This window comes from Pomacea canaliculata, linkage group LG10, assembly GCF_003073045.1.
Source record: "Pomacea canaliculata isolate SZHN2017 linkage group LG10, ASM307304v1, whole genome shotgun sequence".
Classification (NCBI taxonomy): Eukaryota; Metazoa; Mollusca; class Gastropoda; order Architaenioglossa; family Ampullariidae; genus Pomacea; species Pomacea canaliculata.
The window spans coordinates 14,708,287-14,724,293 of NC_037599.1; the positions used below are offsets into that span (position 1 = coordinate 14,708,287).

The following is a 16,007-nucleotide window of genomic DNA, read 5'->3' on the forward strand; positions in this document are numbered from 1 at the left end:
GAACACCAATAATAAGAGGATGAGAAGAAGAGTGTGAGCACGAACTTGTATTACTGGACTGCTGGCATCCAGTTTATTCACATTTCAGATTAACTGCTAAAATGAGGCATGAGACTACAAAGCTTCCGGTTTAGTCACACAGCGGAGAACTTTGCAAGAGGCTAAGCGTTGGTCTTGGCAGACAGACATCAATCTACCTATACACGTCCATATCGTGGTCCCAACATATTTCCACCACAAGTAAGAACATCTCCAAGAAAGTCTACCAGCTGTCCAGAATCAAACATTTCCTTGACACTCACACAAGAAAACTTTACTATATCACCCACATCCAGTCAGTCATTGACTATGCCTCTACCCTCTGGGACTCCGCTAGTGGATCCTCCATGAAACCTCTAGCTAGTGTTCAGAGGCGAGCAATCAAAGCCGTCCTGCTAAAACCGAAATTAGACCCACGTGACTTCACCTCACTAGGCGTCCTTCCTCTTAAAAACAGACTCAAATTTAACAAATGCATTTTCATCTATAAAATACTGACGGGTAAATTATCGCCCAGACTCTCTCTCCTATTTTCCTCCAATAACTCTAGAACCTTCCCAAAACTGAATATCCCCTTTCCTAGACTAGACCTCTATAAATCAAGTCTGCAATTCTCAGGGAGCGCGCTATGGAACAGCCTCCCTCTCCATCTCAAACAATTGCACTCCCTGACCTGCTTTCGACGCCATCTATCTCAATACTTTCAAGATATATAGATGAGCCCTCTAGATTCCTACCAACTCCAGGTGACCTTGTGAATATATGCTAATCTCTTCTTTAACCATCACCTTGTACATATCCACCCTTCTCTATGCTTATTATCTTTTATACTTAATGCTCAATTAATTCATTTATATATAGTTAATTTCCTTCCCTGAAAAGGGCGAGGGCTAAGTGGAAAAAAGCGCTCAGTTGCTTATTTTACCCCTCGTAAATAAAGAATTGTCATTGTCATTGTCATTGTGAAGGAAGTTTAATAGGTAGGTGAGGACAGAGCCATTGAGGCGCTTTTAATGAGGATGTTGATTTTATATTAAATACACTGTGAGCCAGTGAAGTGCAGTAATGAGAAGAGTGATCAGATTTTTCCTTACAGAAAAGAAGAGGGGCAGTACTGTTTTCAGCATGCTGGAGAATAAGGTTTCTTATCAAGCAGCAACAGTTTTGATAGCTAATAGTATTACTGCATTACTGACAATAAACATGGTTATCACTGTGCTTACCACTGCCAACTGCACCATGACCAAAGAGAATCTTTTCATCAGAACTGAATTCCATGTCCTCCAAATGAACACTTTGTGAAGTGATGGATACTTCAGGTATTGCTGCATACAATTCTGCCAGAAGATGGGTACTAATGCCTTGGCTCTCAAAAATCTAAAAAAACACATTAGACATCAGTATATATACATATAGAGCTTGTACATATTTTCCCCAAACTCCTTTAATACCTCAGTGTCTGACTATTCCATTCGTGCTGTATTCTTGTGTGGCATTGTATGACATTTGTATACACTTAACAAGATGTACATTTAGATATTAGAAACTGTATTAGTTTAATACAATGTACAGTGGGGAAATGTGTTCTTTAATAATGTTTTATCATTTACTATTACAAAAATAACTATAATCACACAAAAATTTTGATATCAGAATTACTTATTCATGAGTCACTGGATAAGGTGTTACTAGCTTTTATCTATTACTCAGTAAGTCATGATCATCTTTATGATTAAAACAATATGTGTACTTGATTATTTATAGCTTTAAAGTTTCTTGCTCGTGTTGCGAAAATTGATGGTTATTTGACTGGACATGTTGAAATGAACTGTAAAGAGTTAAGCTGTCATTTTGGGCTAAGTTTTAACGGTAGACAATTTAGTTAGAAAAGTCATAAACTTACCTGGAATTTTATGCTCTCTGGCCACTGAATAATCCGCAGATTAAAAATCTGACCAAAATTTACTTTGAAGTCTTGTGACAGAGGTCTGCATTTAAAGCAAATTTTGCATGTAAATGTTCTAGGTATTATTATCTAAAGATACAATTAAGTAATTTTGACATAATAAATATTTATTTGGTGTATTCATATACATATCAGACCTATATGTTTGGTAAAAATGTACTTGTGACAGAACAGGTTAATCTGAGTAGTAATGCTTTTCTGCCTCAGTTATTTAGACCTTCACATGAAACCAGTCTTTTCCATATTCATAAGGTTTTTCCATATTCATTGCATTTCATCGCAAACATTACACTCCAAAAACATCTCTGACTCCAGCCCTTATTCACTTTTACACATGCCTTGATTTCATCAGAAAAACAGATCACAACAATATGCTGACCAACGAGCTGATGATTAACATACATTTTAGTAACTCTGTCGGAAATAGAATGGTTTGAATGATTATATGTATTAATACATTTCAGTGATAGAAAAGATTTGAGAAGAGTTAACTAAATGTGATCAACTCACTTTCAGGCAAAGTAGAAAAAAACACAAAAAAGTAAATAAAAATAGTTGTCACAAAAATCTAATTTAAAATTGTTTTCATTATCAAATTTAGTAGAAATTCGAATTGAACTTCAATAATGCTTTTTTCTGAAGCAGGGACACTATCAAAACTTGGTATGGATGTAAATTTCAGTTATTCAGCCACTTTAATATACTTATCCTAAAAAAATATTCTCTAGAATGAGGGGAATCGCAAAAAACTTAGTGATACTGACTGCTGTACAAACATTTTTAGGAACCACATGGACTTGTTTCACTTGTTGTCATGGCATGCATCGGCTTATGTGATACATATATATATATAGCTGGCCATCCAGAAAATATGATACACCCTTTTGTAAAAAAAAACCCTGGCATGCAGAACACTGTGCAGGTAGGTATTCTGTTCAAGTTCCCATGCATCTCACATTATGTGAATGATGCTCATTCTGGTCAGCTTAGAAAATATATGTGTGAAATTAGTGTGCAGATATTTGTTCTTAAAGTTTCTGTGCACTGCTCACACAGATGTCAGTAAGGCTGAAGTAAGCATATGTAAAATGCAGGGCACAGCTTCGTCAGCCAGTCAGATAGATTGCTAGATGAGTGCCTGTTATTCTGCCAAGACAAAGGGTGAACGGTTCAGGAACGAGCATGTCCAAGATTGCACAATGGGCTGACTAGACATGCTGGTGCCGTGCTTTTCAAGATGTAAGATAATCAGCTGCAATTGTAGAGGTAGCATCATTCATTGACGATGGGCGTCCTTCTAACAGGGGTGAATTTTTGGCCAGGGCATACTTGATGAGGCGTAGGGTTGGAAGACCCAGACAGACATGGAGGAGATCAGTCCACTGAGAGGCGGAGACAGCTGGCATGACATGGTACCAACTGGAAAGGGACGCTCAGAACTGGGTCTGATAGTGAGGTATGGTTGCAGTCCTATGCTCCACTGGGGGCGAATAGGAACAAGAAGAAGAAGATACTTGATGAAAAAGTGTACTTGTAACCTCATCAGAGCTTTTAATCTACAAGAGACTTACAAAAGAGAAAGCACCAAGTTGTATGTAAGAGTGTTTAAACTTTTTATTGCATTCCAGTCCCAAAAGATGGACTTTACAGATGTTGGTCTTAAGAGAGTACAAGAGTACAAACACAAGAGAGGGGAGTGTAATCTGAGTTCAAGACTTAATCAAATTGCCCTGAGGCTTGACGCATTATTCATAGATGGTTAACAAGTTATCAAGATTGCGGTAAGTGTTGAGATCGAAATTTATGACTATATTTGTGCCATAGTGTGAGAATTTAAAGTTGTAATTTTTAGCTTACTTTGAATATATTTGTGAGGGAAAGCTCTCTTGCAAAAGAGCATTCATGTCAGACCACGTGGTTGTGACACTTGTTTCTAAGGAATTACACAGAAGAACAAGGATATACTTTTCTGAAATTTAAGCCTAGGAAGTAACTTGCTAAGAAGAATAAAAAAAATTTTATGCAGTAGTTATTCCAATGTGTTAGCTGTTAATTTATTCCTTGTTGCTCCTCTGAGGAGCATAGGGCTGCAATGTGTTAGCTGTAGTTTGTGGATAAAACAATATCTATCCCTGACAAATGTGTCCAGTGTGTCAGCTGCAGCATAACATGTACTGGCTATGGCAAGCAAGAATACATTGGTTGTTTTAAAATGATGTAAAAATAAGTTAGGAAAAGTGATTACATCTGAGTGATTATATCGCAGGATGGGATGAGATTAAAATAAAAAATTATCCTCTCCTCTCACCCAAACTGTCTAGTATGGGTCTTTGCAGAATTTATAATATGCCAGTTCTCTTGTACGCTCATTTCAGCATAACTGATGTTTCCGCTTACATTTCTTTCTGTGTTGATTCTGTAATACCTTGTAAAACCATTGTAATATTTCCAAACAACAAACCGTGGGTAACCAGGAGCTTGAAATATGTACTAAATAAGAAAAAATGTATTTATTTTGTTGGTGATGCCTTGGCCAAAAGATCTGCAGATAGAGAGGTAAGAGACATGATCAAAAGAGCTAAAAGAGAGTATAAAGAGAAGATAGAGTCCCGTTATTGTGCCGGCGACCTTCGCAATGCCTGGCAGGGGATCAAGTCAATGGCGTCTGTTACTCAGAAAGAGACTGCACTAGGAAATCAGTCAAACTCAAAGGCTTGAGTGATCAGGACTTGCCAAATGTTTTGAATAACTTCTATGCACGTTTTGAGAACCATGATTTTACCGATAAAGTTAGGGAACTCAGTCGCTTGTCTCCGACTACAGTAATTTCTCAAGTCTGCTAAAGCGGGTCAAGGTCAACAAGTCACATAGGCCTGATGGGATCTGTGGGTGCGTCTTACACTACTGTGCTGTTCAGTTGGGCGAGTGTTTCAACATCTCTTTCATCTCTCTCGACTCAGGGCACATTCCAGCACTCTGGAAACTTTCCAACATCGTCCCACTCTTCAAAAACCTAATCCTAGTCAACCGAATGATTTGAGGCCAATAGCATTAACCTCCCTCGTAATGAAAACTCTTGAGAAAATTGTCAAAAATCTCATATTAACATCTGTAGAGAGTAAACTGGACCCACTGCAATTTGCTTATAGGAAGGGGAGGGGTGTTGATGATGCCAAGTTGTTCATTCTGAATACACTGTACAAACATTTGGATAAGCACAAGACGCATGACAGACTACTCTTTGCTGATTTTAGTTTTGCATTCAATACAGTGCAACCATACCTTTTAGCTTTGAGACTGATTTCTGATTTTGATCTCCCACATCAACTGGTTTTGTGGATAGTGTATTTTTTTACTTGCAGACAGCAGAGGGTGTATATAAATAGTAATTATTCTGATATTGTTGTTACAAGCACTGGGTCCCCACAAGGCTGTTGTCTATCACCCCTGTTGTTTATCACGTATGCTGACAGCTGCAGAAGTACAGAGGAGAACAGCTTCCTTATTAAGTTCTCTGATGATACTGCATTGTTAACTCTTTTGCAGGAACATAAAAAAGATCATGGTAATGCCTTAACAAATTTTGTACAGTGGTGCGACAAGAACTTTCTGGAGTTAAATGTAAACACACAAAAAAGAAGTAAACAGAGACTTTAGGAGAATCAAAAGTTTTCTTGCTCCCAGTGTGAGTAAACCTGCTGAAACTCTTTACCTGGGAACTATTTTTGATTGCCAGCTCAAATGGAATTTAAACACCGAACACATTGTTAAACGTGGCCAACAAAGAATATACCTTCTGCATAAGCTAAATAGTTTTTCAGCTAGTCAAGCAATCTTAGGCCATTTCTATCAGTTGTTAATTGAGAGTCTTTTATCTTTTTCATTTGTATGCTGGTTTCGCAATCTCTCTGTTCATGATGGGAACAGTCTGAACAGTATTGTCTACATCTGTTCTAAGATAATTGGTGTCAGACAGAGGGATTTAGCTTCTTTTAAACGTTATTCCATGCCAACATGCAAAAGTAACAGACACCTGAAATTGTTTGTGCCATCTGCAGTCCAGCTGCTCAACCTCAGATGAAGTGTCAGTGGTGTGTGTGTGTGATGTTGTAGATGCACACGATTATTCTTGATGTAAGTTTGTTGTTTGTTTTATAATATATATATAATTTGACTTCCTTTCCCGTGCTAACATATATCTTAATGCTACACTTTGCAGAGAACTTGTTCTACTTTATTTTTAACTTTACTGTAACTAGAGCACCTTCCCATGTCTCAATTACCCTCTGGGACAAATAAAGTTGATCATTGACATTAAGTGATAAAACCAATATGAATTATAAGATGAAACAAACCTGGTTCCTGTGCGAGATACTTCTTTATTGTTGAACAGTATTTTCACAAAGAGTTTGCATTTGGAAACAGCATCCCGTCGTTCCTGCTCACTTCTGTATAAAGTTTTACATAATGTGGCAGTTATCGTTTAGGTGATAAAAAATAGGACAAAATACCATATAACTATAATTTTTAAAAATGTAAATAGTAACATTTATGTGAAGTTTAATGATTGAAAGTTTGATAACTTTGATGAATTAAGAAAATAAAAACTAGCAACAGTGACATTGAATATTTATATAGTACTTTATCCCAGAAATCCAGGCTTAAAGCTTTTTATTATGACATACATGATTATGCACGCAACATACAACACATGCACACACACATAAAGCAAAAGAAATAGGACAGACCTTGGGCACTCCTGTGTAGGTGTTATTGTGAAGGTATCTGTAAGTTCTGGAAATAGTTTTGGCTCTCCTGTGTGAAAACAAATAAAAAGATTATCAAGTAGGAGACTTGATGATTGCCATGCTGATTACAAATACAAGTGGTTTTTCCTTGCATAAAGTTAAGTGATAGTTACATGATTTGTGACTGCAACGAGAGTTTTCCCTATGAATACAGCATGCATAAAGGGAGGTAGCTCCATAAGTGGGTTAAGCATTATAGGCCAAAATTTATCTGCTGTACAAGGAAATAATATTTTTCTCTAAATGTTTGCTTGATTTTACCTAAAATCTTGCGGTCATGCCCTTCTTTCATGTTTATGAGAATATGCCATCGTTGGGTCATTACTGTTTCTTCAATGTCACCATGCTGAACCTCTAAGTTTTCTGTTTCTTTTGCTTTCTCGATGCTTTTCTTGATTTGCTAATAACATCTTGTTTTTTATAATGTTCCACTTCTTTAGACTTGTGTTATCATTCATCAGCTTTCTTCTGATGAATGATGCAAATTTTTCTCTATCCCTGTGTAGAAGTCTTCATCTATCTTAAGATTCTTTGGTAATAAAGAGAAAAGGATTTCTGCCATATTGTGGTTTCTGAATCTACTTCTGGTAAAGGTGGAAGGTCACTTTCAAAAGGCAAAGTACTTCCAATGCCTGTTCCTATGAATGTTCATGAATTGCTGATTTAGACACAGTAAAACCTGACCCTCTGACCAGCAGACACCTCCCATATCAGGCCAATTTTGGGCTGCAAAGATTATTTTCAAAATCAAAACAATCTCTATCAATGGAACTCTGCTAAATGCAGACACAGAGATTTCAGGAATAAAATTTGCCATTTTATCTGTCACAGTTTTACCTTTATGGCAGCGATGCTCATTTTCAAATGGCCAAACAGTGCTATACAACTAGTATAAATCGAGCGATGCAGCCTGAAGGTATACTTTTTCGTGTGCGGACGTTTTGCCGACGGACGTTTCGGAGCCGGACGTTTTGCCGACCGGACGTTTCGCCGCAGGACGTTTCGGAGTCGGACGTTTTGCCGACCGGCGTTTCGCCGCCGGACGTTTCGCCGCATTATGTCAGAGAGAGAGAGCTTACTTCTCAAAGAATGAAAGTAACTACTAGATTACACAATAATTCTTTATTTCAAACAAATTTTACACACAGACTTCACAGACAGTTCACTTTGATTGTCACAGATTATGCAAAAGAGCTTTGAGAAAAAACATTGATACAATGGCGAGAGAAATGTGTGAGCTAACGGTTCACATGAGGAGGGATAGTGAGAGAGAATTCACTGATACATTGATACAATGGCGAGAGAAATGTGTGAGCTAAGGGGCGTCACACACTTGACTTCGGCTAAAGGTCCCGCGTGAAATGCCGAAATGAAGTGCCCCGCGCCGAAACGTCCGGCGGCGAAACGTCCGGTCGGCAAAACGTCCGACTCCGAAACGTCCGGCGGCGAAACGTCCGGTCGGCAAAACGTCCGGCTCCGAAACGTCCGTCGGCGAAACGTCCGTGTACCTACTTTTTTCAGTTGTTGCTTACAAGTAAATTTGTCATGAGTGCCCTTTTCCTGATATCAAAAGGAAGCAAAGATTGTTGAAATTTCATTAAAGAAAGTCTTGAATCTTCAGCTGCTAGTAGGGCATTTTCTAGCATTGAGCTGCAAGCTGAATTTATTTAGTAGTTTGAACATATGAATTCAAGATGAAACAATTTGGCTTATAATACTGTCTTATTCTTGTTATAAAAAAAATAGCTGCCAATGGGACATACCTAAATAAGAAAAACAAAGAGCCTGAATAAAAATAATTGCTGTTGAATACTCTGGAGCCCGGGACAGTCTATTAAAACATGTAATGTTGTGAAAATGATAACATCAGGAATACAGAAGGAATATACTCTGGCCTCCTGAGAGAAAAAACAGACTGACGCCAGCCGCAGCCTTCTAGCAAAGTTAGGGCAATGTATGACCAGCTGATTGCCCACCACATCAACCTCACATAATAATAAATGCAAAATTTGTAAAGCGCATATTCACACTCCTAAGGAGTATACTCTTAGAACGAAACATGGACAGTGTACGAGGGACAGGAAAACAAACAAATAACATATGAACTGTAAAAGGTAAACAGTACTAAAGAAAGAATAAAATCACAAAGAGGAACCAAATAACAAGAACAAGAGCTGAGAGTAACATGATATTGCAAAAGGAAGGATGTGAAAAAGGACTAGCATTAAGGGAAAGGTTGTTAATAATAATAAGTGAGAATTTATAAAGCACAATATCTCAGCGAAAGGCAAAGTTATTGCGCTGAAGGAGATCACAAAATAGTAACAAAGATGTAGAACAAGATCACGAAATAGTAACAAATATGTAGAAGGAAGAACAATGTGAGGAGGTTTTGCGTTCCGGCAGTAAAGGGTGATCACTGTAGTTTTAACGGTACTGACTCCAGAGAATAAGGTTAGTGACGCTAGGAGAATACTGGGATGATATTCAGTAATCTTGAGAATATGAAGAAATCTTATCACACGAAACTGCAAAAGGATGATCATCATTTTAGTTTTACTCAATGTAGCTCAAAGTCGCTGCCGAAGCTATAGCTATAGTGAAGTGGGCGAAACGGAATCCAGCCAATAGATCCAAACAGTTTGCACTTCAAAATAACGTTATATACCGTCCTGTTGCAAACCTGAAGAGGAAACAAACACAGTAGAAACACATGTAAACATGAAGATCCAACACTTTTATCCAAATCGAAGCACAACAAAACAATATCAAGGAGAGCCGATCCCCTCAGCCTGTTAGGCGAAGGGACAGAACTCTCAAATCTAGGGGAAGTCCTGGCCAAAGAGGTGTGTTGGTATGATGGGCCACAGATTAAAACAAACGAAAAAGAAAAGCAGTTTGTCAAGAGACCTTAATTGTGGCCACCAACAAGGTACATTATTATGTTTGAACAAATTTTAAAATACTTTAATTTGATTGCATGTTTGTTTCTTGTTTTATGTTATGCCTCCAACAATATGGCTATATCATGAGAGACAGTGTCACACTTCATTGAAATAGTGAAAAACAACACTTCCATGTGATACTATAATAATACAACTAAACAATATGACCCAATAAAACAAGAAAAACAAATATTAAACTAAGACCTTGAATCTGATTGTATAGGTTTACCAGTTTTAAAACAAGTGCCTGTGGGAAGCCATGAATAAGTATACAGTCATCCAACCGTAAAAGAAACCCTGGATGCCAGGACAATTAAAATGTGTAACTGAAAAGTGTCCCAGACACCAGAGGCAGACCAATGAAGGTGAGAATGTATGGCATAGGTGCAGCCTACCCTAAATATGCAAAGGATAACTTCCTGCTGCAAAAGCAAGACAGCCATTTGTTTTGTGTTTTACACCAATGCCAGCAATTTAGTCCATATCAAGGCAAGAGTAAGTCACTTTCTGAAATGATAAAATAACAAGACTTCCAGATAAAAGAAGAATATAATCACCAGGCCCGCTGAGAGCCATATCTACATTTCACTCAGTAAGGTAATATAGACTGTAAACATCAGGACAAGTGCATTAGGATCTACATCACTATTTGAACATAGAGTTGTTTACACTTGAGTGGTTAGTAAATGAGGAGGGGGGATTGGTGTTTTACACCGTGCCAGCAACTGAGGCTATATCACGGCAAGGCAGCGAGCCCTGTAAACAGATGCCACGTGCAGAGAAAGAACAGCGTGCCTGAGACGAGAAATGAACTCAGGGCAGCCAACCTTCACTGTATTGGTGACAGGAGCTAACCGTTGCGCCACCGGGCCGCCATAGAGTAAATGAGGAAAAATTACATTAAAGGAACAAAGTTGTAGTACTTTGATCTATAGAAAAAATCCTCGAGTGAGGAATGTTACATCAACAACTATGTTAAAACCTTGACAGATTAGAGAAATGGCTAGAGACAGGTGTGATAAAGGTAGCTGTTAGCAGTATATACAGTACAAGGAACAGTGTCAGGCATTACATAAATACAATACTGTCTGCTCTACTACCTCCTCTTGCATCACAGAACAGCATGGAGGTGGGCAGTCAGTGGCATTGCCACAGGGACTGAACATAGGCTGTGAAGATAGACTTATAGACATGAAAGTTATAGACATGAACAGGGGGGTGGGGGGGGAATTGGTGTTTTACGCTGTGCCAGCAACTGAGGCTATATTACGGCCAGGCAGCGAGCCCTGTAAACAGATGCCACGTGCAGAGAAAGAACAGCGTGCCCGAGACGAGAAATGAACTCCGGGTAGGGGTCCAAATGAAGATAATGTCTTTGTTGCAACAAAAAAGATCAGTATGAATGGTATGGAGTTGGACCATAAGAGGGTGGACAAAATGACCGAAAAGAAACAGAGGAGCATTCTGCAAGAGTTTTAAGTGCAAACCAAAGACAGTAAGCAAAACATTTACTGCTCAAAACAATAGAAAGGCCATCTTCATGTTTTCTAAATTTTCATTAATCATATTTGTACCAACAGTGAGCAATTCCTTCAAAATCTTTTTTAATGAATTTGTTGTGTGGGTAAACAGTGAATGTGATGAAAATCCAGTTTGCTCTTATGCATGCTCAGTATAGCAGCCAAGCAAACAAGGTCACTGAACCCACAAGAAATGCATGCAACTGCAATACATCCATATGACAAGGCAGAATTGAACAGTAGAAAACATGCAAGCAATGTCCATTGTCAACTTGCTAATTTTAAGGCCCTGGGATTGTTTATTGCCCATTTCTTTTTTAATCATGTCTCAAAGACAACAAATAAGTACTGTTGTCCAAGGACTGGGAATTGCTCACTCTTTCATTCAAACTCTAAGAGACCGCTACAATGCAACTGAAAGTGTTGCAGAGCAAAGACACCCTGTATGCCCGTGGTCATTTGCCAGACAGCAGGACAGGTTCATTGTTCTGTTGGCTCTAAGACAGAGAACTGTCACTGCCAGCACTCAGGGGACAGTTGAAAGCAGCCAGCTATGTAGCTGTCAGTGACCAGGCGATTTGCAAACTGCTTAGGGAGAAAATCTTCAGTCAAGGCAACCCATGGTCTGCCCAGTCCTGACACCTGAACATTATCTGCTTGTCTTGCATGGGCAGTGCGCCGCAGTTCTCTTCACTGCCAGGTCCTTCCATGATGGCCAAATCCATGTCTGGACACAACAGGGACAGTGTTACCACAATCCTGCTGTAGTGGAGCATGATTGCTATTCTGGTGGATCCATCATGGTGTGGGGTGGGAAAAGGACAGCCCACAGAATACCCCTCAATCTGGTGCACGGCAACCTGACAGGCATACAGAGATAACATTTTACAGCCTTTGGTACTACCAGCACTGCAGGCTATTGGACCAAGTACCATTTTTCAGGACAACAACTCTAGACTGCACAGGGTCAGGGTTCTAAATGACCTCCTGCAGCAGCCCTGTCAACCACATGGATTGGCTGGCCTGATCTAAATCCCACTGAACATCTCTGGGATGTCCTGAGCCAACTACTCCCCAGCAGCTGACCTCAATCAGCTGTGCCAGTTTCTTCAGCAAGAATGTCATGCAATTCCTCAAAGAACTGAGAACATTGTTTCATGAGACAACTGTGCCTTGCCTGCATTCAGACGAATAGTGGACATATGATATTGACTTTCTTGTTCTCTGATATCACTTTTCTGCATTTTGAAAATATGGGTTATTGGTTGATGATGTTTCAGTTAAGGAATAAAGAAATGCTTTGATTCAATGTTATTGTCTGCATTTATTGGCACAAAATAGTAACTGACTATACAACTGCCCCGTTTTAAGCAGTATATTTAACATTGCAACTACTTAGTAATTACAAATGGGCAATACATTACAAATCGATTTTTCTCACCTAAACCCACTCTCTCAATAATGGTAAAATGTTTAGCTTACCTGGGCGACGTCTTATGGACATTAATTTGGCCTTTATCTGCTCCCGAACAGCATTCTCATCAAACTCTTTAGGTGGTTCGGGTTTCTCATCTTTGCTGGTATATTGTTCATTATTTTGGTCTCTTTCAACCTAGTTACAGAAAGTGACTTTATGAATATTCTTTTCACAAGAGAATGATTTAAGAGCCACACACTGGAAAAAATATTTTATCTGATAGTATTTCTGATATGACCTACTGCTATTTGTTTATTAATATGCAAATAGCTGTTACTGTTTATTCATATACAAAAGCTGTTACTATTTAAAAAAGAGATTTTAAGCAAATTACATTTTTTAAAAGATGGTTACCATGTGATACTAGACTTTGGAAAAGCATAGTGATCCTGAAGGTCTGTATTTGCCATCCACTAACATACTAAGATGGTCTGCTAATATTCTACTCACAAAAAGAAAGTGTCAGCTGCAGTTTTGGGTCTGGAATATAATGCAATGTAACAAAGCACTGGAAACCATGAAATGGCAACCACATTTGTTTTGCTCTTACTGTATATGACAGCAGCTCAAAACGCTCTAAAAGCACTTGAAAATCATGGAAAATAAAGTAAAATAATATAACCAATGAACCAAACAATTAACTGCACAAAGTATACATTAAGCACATGCAAGTCATAATCAATATGAACACTGTTCATTGGTTTGTGGTAGGAGGGGGATATTTAAATGGGATGAAACGAAAGTACAAACAAGCCCCTTCAAAAAGACGTGACACCAAATGACTGTGGCCAGTTTCTTGAAATAGCTCCAAGCTGGTATATCCAGCAGGGACTAAACACAGGCTGAAAAGATAGACTTTCACAAACCTATTATTTATTATCCGAATATGGTGCATGGTTGTAATGCAAGCCGTTTATCATTTCTGTAAAGCTCTCTGAGCAAATCCTTGGAAAGGATAAATCCTCCTCATTATTATTATTTTAATCATTTGGATGGAAAGGAAATGGCAAAAGTGGGTGTATGGGTGTGTATACTTGGGAGTGAGTTTCTCACATCTGCTTTTCCTTTAACTTAACAGTTTCAATGAGATGCTCCACTAGTATAAATTATAAATAGTGGGGTTAGGAAAGAAAGTGGGATTTATGCGGCTGTTTTGTTTTTGCTTTCTTGCTTTTATCTGTGTTCTTCGTATGCTGATGTGTGGGATCCTGCTGAACTTCAAGAGTGGTGGCAAAAGGGAAAAGACTGTTTTGTCAGTGTTATTTCATATTGGAGCTCCAAACCTGATAGTAGAGGTTTTGAAGAGGACTTTCTACAGAAGTGAACTGTAATTAAAGATTTTTTATTGTAAAGGGGAAACTTTCTGTTTTTTTTTGTGTTTTAATGAATGTCTGTGAATAAGGTTAAACATTTTGTTTGTTGAATATTTTTTTAATATATTTCTTAAATTCAGATTTTTGTTGGTGTTTCTATTTCTATTTTTCTAAAAGTAGATGCAGAGTTGCATGTGACACCGAGTATGGACACTTAGGCCTAGTTCATTACTTATGTGCAAGAACAGCTCCTTGTAACCACTGAATGAATGTTCAGGACTCGTTCTTAATGCCATCGTTTACACAGAAGAATGTATGCTTATGTGCAAGAACAATAACTCCCTGTATGAATGCTCGGGCCTAGCCCCTGATTAAATTGAAGTTCTCAAGTAGCTGTATTTTCTTTGTCTTGTTCAACAGTATTCAGGCAGAGCCTGGACCTTGTGCAAGTATTCTGTATAAGTTTAACAGTTAATGATTTGTCAACTATTAAGCCAGTCTGTCGAGAATGACCCTGCATGGATTGATAATATGTTCATTAACATCTACTAATGCTTCCAATGTATTACCATAACCCATGCACTCACTTGCTGCTTTCTTGCTTTGTGCTTTTAGGCAGAGGTGAACATGAAAGCTCTGTATGTGTGTTGTTTTGTCATTTTTCTAACAAAGGTCTGGAAGCATTTGCACAATCATTTGTATTTTGATATATGAAAGCACATGGTAGTGTCCCTTTACCCCCAACAGAAACAGACTTGCTGAACTGCTGTTTCAGAAGTCCACTATTTTGCATTTGTGGATAGGTGTTGATATGGTGGTAAAGTAAGTAAAACATTGGTGCTACCTAATATTCAGATGGATTATTATTAAAGTGTTGCCGATAAAATTTGGATAAAAAAATGCTATGCCGCTATTTTGCTTCCAAAATCATTATTAAATTTCATTTTTAGTCATGCAATCAGAACTGGAAGAACTGAATGAACTTTGCCTCAGCTTCCTAATAGTCTGATTCTCAAATATGTTTATACAAAAAATATCTCACAACACTTTCTTTGAACTGGAAATAATGAACTTTAAGGACCTTTGTTTTCTCCCATTTGTCCATCTGCTCCTTATAGAGACGCATCTTCAAAGAGTATTCTTCTTCGTGTTCTTCTTTTAACTCCGTTACCTCCTCCTCAATCTCTTGTTGCCACTTTAACTGGTCTTGAGTTTTGTCAACTGCTTCACTGAAGCAGACATACAAATACACATGCATACACAAATATCCTTGTGTGCTTGGATACACATAAATGAATACATGAAACTTTCAAATACTACCTAAAAAACAAACTATACACTCGGAAAAGGGATACTGACAGACAACATGAGCACACTTTCTGGCATTTTTTTTTTAAAGCATAAATTAATCCTTTATATTTATCTTACTTTGACCACAACTAGGAATCACATACTCTCCCAAATAGTCAACTAGGAATGACATACTCTCCCAAATGGTCAATCGACTAATGCTAACATTATTGAATGAAAAAAATACTGGGTGATGTCTTCAGAGAACCAAGGGTTCTTATATTAAGTCAATTCTGATAGCACATTTTATGACACAAAAAATAAATAGTAGATTTATCACTAAAAATATATTTTTAAAGATTAATTTAAGCACTAAACTCCAAGTATACCTTAAATTTTGATTTGCTTCTTTCTTAATTATACCCAAAGAGAAAATAAAGGTTTGTTGCATAATCAGGAAGTGAAAGAATGTTCCTGTACTTAAGTTTTACCACATCGTTCATTGTAACTTGGCAAAAGCAAAAAAAAAATTGCAAAATCAGGGAGAAATACCCCATGTTTTTTATCCACACTTATTATCTAATAAATTATTGTAACTAAACACACTGCCATTTACAGAGCCAGTTTTTGGTCACTGCATTTTAGAACC

At 37.9% G+C, this 16,007-nt stretch overlaps 1 protein-coding gene across 2 annotated transcripts in view; it reads right to left on the reverse strand.

Moving 5' to 3' along the window:
• Positions 1–16,007, reverse strand: part of LOC112573349 (coiled-coil and C2 domain-containing protein 2A-like) — a 139,807-nt gene that overhangs the window by 66,631 nt on the left and 57,169 nt on the right. For both annotated transcript variants that reach the window (XM_025253630.1, XM_025253631.1), the window contains exons 18-23: positions 15,150–15,297; positions 12,761–12,890; positions 6,754–6,820; positions 6,361–6,453; positions 1,943–2,027; positions 1,263–1,416 (exon numbers count right to left, since the gene is read on the reverse strand). In XM_025253630.1, the coding sequence (XP_025109415.1) occupies positions 1,263–1,416; positions 1,943–2,027; positions 6,361–6,453; positions 6,754–6,820; positions 12,761–12,890; positions 15,150–15,297 (677 nt within the window). The remainder of the gene's footprint in view (positions 1–1,262; positions 1,417–1,942; positions 2,028–6,360; positions 6,454–6,753; positions 6,821–12,760; positions 12,891–15,149; positions 15,298–16,007) is intronic.